The sequence below is a fragment of the Oncorhynchus kisutch genome, linkage group LG14 (assembly GCF_002021735.2).
Source record: "Oncorhynchus kisutch isolate 150728-3 linkage group LG14, Okis_V2, whole genome shotgun sequence".
Lineage (NCBI taxonomy): Eukaryota > Metazoa > Chordata > Actinopteri > Salmoniformes > Salmonidae > Oncorhynchus > Oncorhynchus kisutch.
In genome coordinates this window covers 79,522,821-79,531,699 of record NC_034187.2, presented here as the reverse complement: position 1 = coordinate 79,531,699, position 8,879 = coordinate 79,522,821, and the positions used below count along the sequence as shown (strand labels likewise).

General features: G+C 43.1%; 1 protein-coding gene across 1 annotated transcript; it reads left to right on the top strand.

Annotated features, from left to right (window-relative positions):
• The first annotated feature begins 3,250 nt into the window (after positions 1-3,250).
• si:ch211-199g17.9 (SYCE1 domain-containing protein) lies at positions 3,251-7,512 on the top strand. The gene is made up of 10 exons (XM_031787575.1): positions 3,251-3,647; positions 3,872-3,919; positions 4,038-4,103; positions 4,357-4,431; positions 4,852-4,899; positions 5,622-5,676; positions 6,452-6,541; positions 6,640-6,703; positions 6,816-6,882; positions 7,029-7,512. Exons 1-10 carry the CDS (start codon positions 3,497-3,499, stop codon positions 7,124-7,126), a joined length of 762 nt encoding a protein of 253 aa, XP_031643435.1. The 5' UTR covers positions 3,251-3,496; the 3' UTR covers positions 7,127-7,512.
• Positions 7,513-8,879: the final 1,367 nt, after the last annotated feature.

The window sequence follows — 8,879 nt, the reverse complement described above, 5'->3', positions numbered from 1 at the left end:
TCTCCACATTGCCCTTTCTCACCTGGACAAAAGGAACACCTATGTGAGGATGCTATTCATTGACTACAGCTCAGCGTTCAACACCATAGTGCCCATGAAGCTCATCACTAAGCTAAGGACTCTGGGACTAAACACCTCCCTCTGCAACTGGATCCTGGACTTCCTGACGAGCCGCCCCCAGGTGGTAAGAGAAGGTAACAACACGTCTGCCACGCTGGCCCCTCAGGGGTGTGTACTTAGTCCCCTCCTCTATTCCCTGTTCACCCACGACTGCGTGGCCAAACACGATTCCAACGGCATCATTAAGTTTGCAGACAACACAATAGTGGTAGGCCTGATCACCGACAACGATGAGACGGCCTATAGGGAGGAGGTCAGAGAACTGGCAGTGTAGTGCCAGGACAACAACGTCTCCCTCAATGTGAGCAAGACAAAGGAGTTGATCGTGGACTACAGGAAAAGGTGGGCCGAACAGGCCCCCATTAACATTGATGGGGCTGTAGTGGAGCACGTTAGAGAGTTTCAAGTTCCTTGGTGTCCACATCACCAACAAACAATCATGGTCCAAACATACCAAGACAGTCGTGAAGAGGGCACGACAAAACCTTTTCCCCCTCAGGAGACTAAAAAGATTTGGCATGGATCCCCAAGATCCATGACACGGCCCGCTACCAAAATCTACGGTCTCTCCTTCACTGCAAACGTGTTAACCCTCGCAAGGCTGCAGGCCCAGACGGCATCCCCAGCCGCGTCCTCAGAGCATGCGCAGACTAGCTGGCTGGTGTGTTTACAGACATATTCAATCAATCCTTATCCCAGTCTGCTGTTCCCACATGCTTCAAGAGGGCCACCATTGTTCCTGTTCCCAAGAAAGCTAAGGTAACTGAGCCAAACAACTACCGCCCCGTAGCACTCACTTCCGTCATCATGAAGTGCTTTGAGAGACTAGTCAAGGACCATATCACCTCCACCCTGCCTGACACCCTAGACCCACTCCAATGTGCTTACCGCCCCAATAGGTCCACAGACGACGTAATCGCAACCACACTGCACACAGCCCTAACCCATCTGGACAAGAGGAATACCTATGTGATAATGCTGTTCATCGACTACAGCTCAGCATTAAACACCATAGTACCCTCCAAACTCGTCATCAAGCTCGAGACCCTGGGTCTCGACCCCGCCCTGTGCAACTGGGTACTGGACTTCCTGACGGGCCGCCCCCAGGTGGTGAGGGTAGGTAACAACATCTCCACCCCGCTGATCCTCAACACTGGGGCCCCAGAAGGGTGAGTTCTGAGCCCTCTCCTGTACTCCCTGTTCACGCACGACTGCGTGGCCATGCACGCCTCCAACTCAATCATCAAGTTTGCAGAAGACACTACAGTGGTAGGCTTGATTACCAACAACGACTAGACGGCCTACAGGGAGGAGGTGAGGGCCCTCGGAGTGTGGTGTCAGGAAAATAACCTCACACTCAACGTCAATAAAACAAACGAGATGATCGTGGATTTCAGGAAACAGCAGAGGGAGCACCCCCCTATCCACATCGACGGGACAGTAGTGGAGTTTTAAGTTCCTCGGCGTTCATATCACAGACAAACTGAATTGGTCCACCCACACAGACAGTGTGGTGAAGAAGGCGCAGCAGCGCCTCTTCAACCTCAGGAGGCTGAAGAAATTTGGCTTGTCACCAAAAGCACTCACAAACAAGCATCCTGTCGGGCTGTATCACCGCCTGGTACGGCAACTGCTCCGCCCACAACCGCAAGGCTCTCCAGAGGGTAATGAGGTCTCCACAACGCATCACCGGGGGCAAACTACCTGCCCTCCAGGACACCTACACCACCCGATGTCACAGGAAGGCCATAAAGATCATCAAGGACAACAACCACCCGAGCCACTGCCTGTTCACCCCTCTGTAATCCAGAAGGCGAGGTCAGTACAGGTGCATCAAAGCAGGGACCGAGAGACTGAAAAACAGCTTCTATCTCAAGGCCATCAGACTGTTAAACAGCCACCACTAACATTGAGTGGCTGCTGCCAACATACTGACTCAACTCCAGCCATTTTAACAATGAAAAAATGTATGTAAAAAATGTATCACTAGCCACTTTAAACAATGCCACTTAATATAATGTTTACATACCCTACATTACTCATCTCATATGTATATACTGTACTCTATACCATCTACTGCATCTTGATGTAATGTATCACTAGCCACTTTAAACAATGCCCCTTTTATATGTTTACATACCCTATATTACTCATCTCATATGTATATACTGTACTCGATACCATCTACTGCATCTTGCCTATGCCGTTCTGTACCATCACTCATTCATATATTTTTATGTACATATTCTTCATCCCTTTATACTTGTGTGTATAAGGTAGTAGTTTTGGAATTGTTAGGTTAGATTACTCAATGGTTATTACTCCATTGTCGGAACTAGTAGCACAAGCATTTCGCTACACTCGCATTAACATCTGCTAACCATGTGTATGTGACAAATAACATTTGATTTGATTTGGATTTGATTTGAAAAGGTACTACAGCTGCACCATCAAGAGCATCCTGACCTGTTGCATCACCGCCTGGTATGGCAACTGCTCGGCATCTGACCGTAAGGTGCACAGAAGTTTGTGCGAACGGCCCAGTACATCACTGGGGCCAAGCTTCCTGCCATCCAGGACCTATACAATAGGCGGTGTCAGAAGAAAGCTCATAAAATTGTCAGAGACTCCAGTCTGTTTTCTCTGCTACCGCACTCAATGAATAAAATCGCCACCGGATAATTTACATTGACCCCCCCCCCCCCCCTTTTTGTACACTGCTGCTACTCGCTGTTTATTATATATGCATAGTCACTTCACCCCCACCTACATGTACAAATTACCTCAACTAACCTGTACCCAGCAAACTGACTCGGAACCGGTGCCCCCTGTATATAGCCTCATTATTGTTACTCTTATTGTGTTACTTTTTATTATTACTTTTTATTTTAGTCTACTTGGTAAATATTTGAACTATACTGTTAGTTAAGGGCTTTTATAATTTCACTGTAAAGTCTACACTTTCATTCGTCGCATGTGACAAATAAAGTTTGATTTGATTTGATATACGTGCATTTAGAAAGTATTCACGCCCTTTGACCTTTTCCACATTTTGTGTTACAGCCTAAATTAAAAATGTATTCAATTGAGATTTCACTGATCTATACACAATACACAGTATTATGTTTAATAAAAAATGAAAAGCGGAAATGTCTTGAATCAATAAATATTCAACACTTTTCAGAAAGTGAAAGCAGCTCTGGATATACCTCTTATGGGCAACAAGAACATAAAATAGCAAAAATAATCACAATCTTTCTGCTAGTACACAAAGAGAACCCCGTCGTTGTGCTGCTGGCCCATCGGGCACCTGTCGCGGAACGGGGCGAGGTTGTCCCAACCTGGCCCTGCCCCGCGCGCTGCGATCACACGTCGAATGCCGCCAATTTATAACGTCCCTGAGGGAAAGACCGCAGACAGTTATCTATATTTTAAATGTTATGATAATTTATTTCACGATAAAAAGGTCGTTTTCTCTCTCTTTTTGGAAGGAGAAATCAAAGTATTCAAAATGAGCGTGTATGTAGGTTAGTGATAATTAACTAGCTAGTGATATATATATATATTTTTTAGAAGTGTACTTGGTGTCCAACTTGTTAAGAAGTTAGCTAGCTAGCTAACTACTGTAGATAGATACTATAGATATCTATTGAATGTGGAGTAGCTACTGTAGCTAACTTCCTAGCCTTTTCCCTCCCAGCTAACGTTAGCTATGGTTATTTCTCAATAGCACTTGTTTGTTTATTTACAGGTTCATCTTTTAATGTTGAGGATGTCCTTAGACCTTCTACGAAAGAGGGTAATGTTAGGCAAACATACAAAATGTTTGACTTTGCTAGATATATCTCATCAAAAATGTTTTCAAATATTTGCCTTGAGAATAATGTCCTAAGAAGTCAAGCTGATATATTTTTCAGGTGGGCATGAAGATGTCGAGCCCAAAGTTGAGCAGCTGATGAATAAACTTAAAAGGCTGCAACAAGGTAGCTATTATTAACCCCTTCCACACTACAAATGAATTAAATATGCCTAATGGAAGAGCAAGGTTGATTAGGGTTTAAAATATACATGATAAATGAAGAACTCAGGCTAATAACAAAAATTTGATTCAGTATTTTTTGTCATAATTGATCTAGCTGAAGATAGCATCCTGCAAGCCATAATGGTTTTGTGTCAGTAAGTGTGGTTATGCATACAGTGGTGTGGATGTATGTGTTTTTGGTTTTTTCCTCTCAGGTAAGAGAGCTATAGAGGAGGAGGTGAAAGAGGCCCAGTCACTCAGAGACTCTCTGCAGGAAGAACTCGATGCCCGTAAGAAACCCTGAAGAAATCTGGTTTTGCTCTCATACTAAGTAATATTAGCTACATCCTTTGTTATTCTTCCCTTCCCACTGGATACAGACGTCAATTCAACATCTATTCAACATGGATTCCACTTAATTTAATTGAAATGATGTGGAAACAATGTTGATTCAACCAGTGTGTGCCTAGTGGGTTGCTTCCTTTGGGTAATCACTAATCCAATATGACTAGATTGGGGGGAAATGATCTCCTGCTTTCAGCCATCCAACCATCTCAGATCAGAGATAAGCCTACTTCGAAGACAGGCTTCTTGTTTAAAGTATTGGAACAGTTTAGAAAAATATAAAGTGATGCTTAGTAGTTTTGGTTTTCTAGTAGTCCTGAAGTGTACAAAATTGATGACACCAGCATCACTTGTTCTTCCCCCAGTACAGACGGAAGCTTACCAACTGGAGGGAGTCCACAAAGAGAAAGAAGGTGACACACAGAACACTCACTTTTACGTTAAGGCCATACACATTTTATTCAACGTTTAACAGATGCCCCTCACATTTCTCAAAAATAAAAACGGAAAAGTTTAAAGATTATCGCCAAAAGTAATGTCCTCAACCTTCCACTAAAGAGATACACAACTTCCTAATTTGTATGGCCTTAGCACAGCTTATAATGAGGCTAACATCGCTAGAAAAGGTTGCTAGGCGTTGTATTAAGTTGTTATAGTATTTTTACAAGGTTGTCCACTTATTTTTATAGTTTTTTTTTCTCTTCGCTTTTGTTAAAAAAGTAAGATACTTTTATATTTATGTCATGAGAAAAGTAGCCATTCTGGAAATACTGAGAGATTCCTGCCATGACATCATGGCAACAGAATGACGATTGGCTTAGAATAGAGTAAGCCTTTAGTGGAGACGTTTGTCTTATTTGACTTTCAGGGTTCGTTATATTACACACTGACTCATCTCAATGGTATGCTGATGTTAGAGCTGATGATTGTGGTCAGTCTCAAATATCTGATCCCATTTATCAGTCAGTCATTCTTAATTTTCTAGTTACCGAATATTACAACACATGAATGAACCTACTACCAAAATCAGTAGACCTTATTCCCTTCTATGCCTGAAATCCATAGTGCTCTCAAAGGTAATACGTTTACAGTTGTTTTTGTCAATTTAAAACAGATGATGATGTTTTTATCCCAGAGTCGTGCATGGTGCTGCAGTTCCAATGTGAAGAGATGGAACAGGACTCTACCAGGTGAGCAGTTACACCTGCCTGGTATACACCTTCCCATCTCTCCAGTCTCCACCCACCTTGTTATGGTCAAGTAGCCAGCTTCCAGACCAGATCCCTTCTTCAGATCAAACACTAGATGGCAGCATATCTTCATGTTTATGCAGGCCTAGAGCGGACATGATCTCTAATCAGAGTCAGTTTAAGATGAAATCATATACAACGGGAAAGACTTGAAAACAGAACAATGGATTTATTGGCATCATGGACTAACATACCGAACCGAACCTGTGACGTGAGGAGTTATTCAGCAACATCTGGTGTTTGGTTCAACTCTACACATCTGCAGGTGGAAACTTTGACTCTAAAAATCCTGACAAAACAGGATGAAGACACGGCATATGTCAGAAAGCTGCTGCTGGTAAAGAAATGAACTCTGATTTATTTGAACGCTCAATTCTGTAGAACCTGACAAAGACAGTGGTCTAAGGCACCGCATCTCAGTGCGAGAGGCGTCACTACAGTCCCTGGTTCGAATCCAGGCTGTATCACATCCGGCCATGATTGGGAGTCCCATAGGGCAGCGCACATTTGGCCGGAGTAAGCTATCTTTGTAAATAAGAATTTGTTCTTAACTGACTTGCCTAGTTAAATAAAGGTTAAATGTAAATTTATAAGAAACGTCGGTCTGTGCGTCTCAATAAATCACAGTGGCAGGAAGCATATCACAGTGGCCGACATTCCTCATCTCCTGTCCAGCACCTGAACAAGTTAAGTGTGTATGTGTCCTTGTTCACAGGCAGCAGCAGCTTAACAGGAAGAGTGAGGACCTGATAGAACAGTACAGATGTCAGATCCAGGAGACTAAGCTCAAACACAGGAAACACCGGTAACTATGTAGCGGTGCAGGGGGAACAGTCAGAATGGGGGCTTGAACCAATAACCATTAGAGAGATCAGATGTAATTGTGTGTTTTTTTTCTGACAGGATGAAGTTTGAAAACCAGCTCCAGCAGCTGATAGAGCTGCATAAGAACCTGCACTCTGTCTTTGTGAGTTTGTCTGCTTGTACCTGTGAGAAATCTGAAAGATTTCAGAGAAGCTTCTTCCATGTTTCTTTCACATATCCAGTCTTTCCAGATCTGTGTTGTGTCTTCCATCCAGAGCCCAGACAGACTGCCTGCTGAAATAGAGAGCGTTGAAAACGCCAAGTCTCAGCTGCTGAAGGCTGGTAAGAAACTCCGATGACTTTAAACACAATAGACTTTAACATGGGATATTAGCACCATCGGGTGTGCAACTGTGATATATCTATGTCTGTTTGTGTGTGTGTGTGTGTGTGTGTGTGTGTGGGGGGGGGGGGGGGGGGGGGTATAGAACAGCTGAAGTTGTCTCAGCTCTGCCATCTAGAGGAGGCGCTGGATGAGGCCAGGAGGCAGACTTCGACTGACACAGCAGACAAACACACAGACTGAACCCTGGAACTGTACACTGTAAAAACGACCACTGTGTACAATTACAGATATTACCATGGCTCATAGTTAGAGAGGGTTCCGTGGGTAGAAGCAAAGTTGTGAATGTTTTGTGATTGTTCTTCTTCCCTTGATGTTGTGTATTGAGGTCCCCTGTTTGATGTTGTGGTTCTGAATCATTTGTACATCATTCTTTATTAATTATTTATTTGCTGCTGAGCAGTCTGCTTTTAAACAGATTAAATACAGTTGTCTATGCTGGTTGAGGGCTACGTGTTTGTGGATTGAGAGTCTCACACGGATAAGAATAAACATCACCAACATGAATGCAACACAGACAGTCACCAGTGGTGTAAAGTACTTAAGTAAAAATACTTTAAAGTACTACTTAAGTAGTTTTTTGTGGTATCTGTACTTTACTTTACTATTTATATTGTTGACAACTTTTACTTTTACTTCACTACATTCCTAAAGAAAATAATGCGCTTTTTATTTCATACATTTTCCCTGACACCCAAAAGTACTCTATACATTTTGAATGCTTAGCTGGACAGGAAAATGGTCCAATTCACACACATCAAGAGAACATCCCTGGTCATCCCTACTGCCTCTGATCTGGTGGACTTACTAAACAGAGAACATCCCTGGTCATCTCTACTGCCTCTGATCTGGTGGACTCACTAAACAGAGAACATCCCTGGTCATCTCTACTGCCTCTGATCTGGAGGACACTAAACAGAGAACATCCCTGGTCATCCCTACTGCCTCTGATCTGGTAGACTCACTAAACAGAGAGCATCCCTGGTCCTCCCTACTACCTCTGATCTGGAGGACTCACTAAACAGAGAACATCCCTGGTCATCCCTACTGCCTCTGATCTGGTAGACTCACTAAACAGAGAACATCCCTGGTCATCCCTACTGCCTCTGATCTGGTGGACTTACTAAACACAAATGCTTTGTTTGTAAATTATGTTGGAGTTTGTGGCAATCCGTAATTTTTTAAAATTGTGCCGTCTGGTTTGCTTAATTTAAGGATTTTTTCAAATTATTTGTACTTTTACTTTTGATACTTAAATATATTTGAAACCAAATACTTTAAGACTTTTACTCAAGTAGTATTTTACTGGGTGACTTTCACTTTTACTTGAGTCATTTTCTAGTAATATCTTTACTTTTACTCAAGTATGAGAATGTAGTACTTTTTCTACCACTGACAGTCACACAGACAGATACATACACACATAAACTCAGCAAAGATAAATCGTAAACATCCAAATAACTTCACAGATTTTCATTGTAAAGGGTTTAAACACGGTTTCCCATGCTTGTTCAATGAACCATAAACAATTAATGAACATGCACCTGTGGAACGGTCGTTTAGACACTAACAGCTTACAGACGGTAGGCAATTAAGGTCACAGTTATGAAAACGTAGAACACAAAAGAGGCCTTTCTACTGACTCTGAAAAACACCAAAAGAAAGATGCCTAGGGTCCCTGCTCATCTGCGTGAACGTGCCTTAGGCATGCTGCAGATGCACAATCGAGAGCATCCTGGCGGGCTGTATCACCGCCTGGTATGGCAACTGCTCCGCCCACAACCGTAAGGCTCTCCAGAGGGTAGTGAGGTCTGCACAACGCATCACCGGGGGCAAACTACCTGCCCTCCAGGACACCTACACCACCCGATGTTACAGGAAGGCCATAAAGATCATCAAGGACATCAACCACCCGAGCCACTGCCTGTTCACCCCG

Coding starts and splice junctions, on each gene's coding strand:
- si:ch211-199g17.9 (XM_031787575.1), top strand. CDS start 3,497: ATGCCGCCAATTTATAACGTCCCTGAGGGAAAGACCGCAGACAGTTAT. Junction 3,920..4,037: donor TAGACCTTCTACGAAAGAGG/GTAATGTTAGGC, acceptor TATATTTTTCAG/GTGGGCATGAAGATGTCGAG. Junction 5,677..6,451: donor ATGGAACAGGACTCTACCAG/GTGAGCAGTTAC, acceptor CCTTGTTCACAG/GCAGCAGCAGCTTAACAGGA.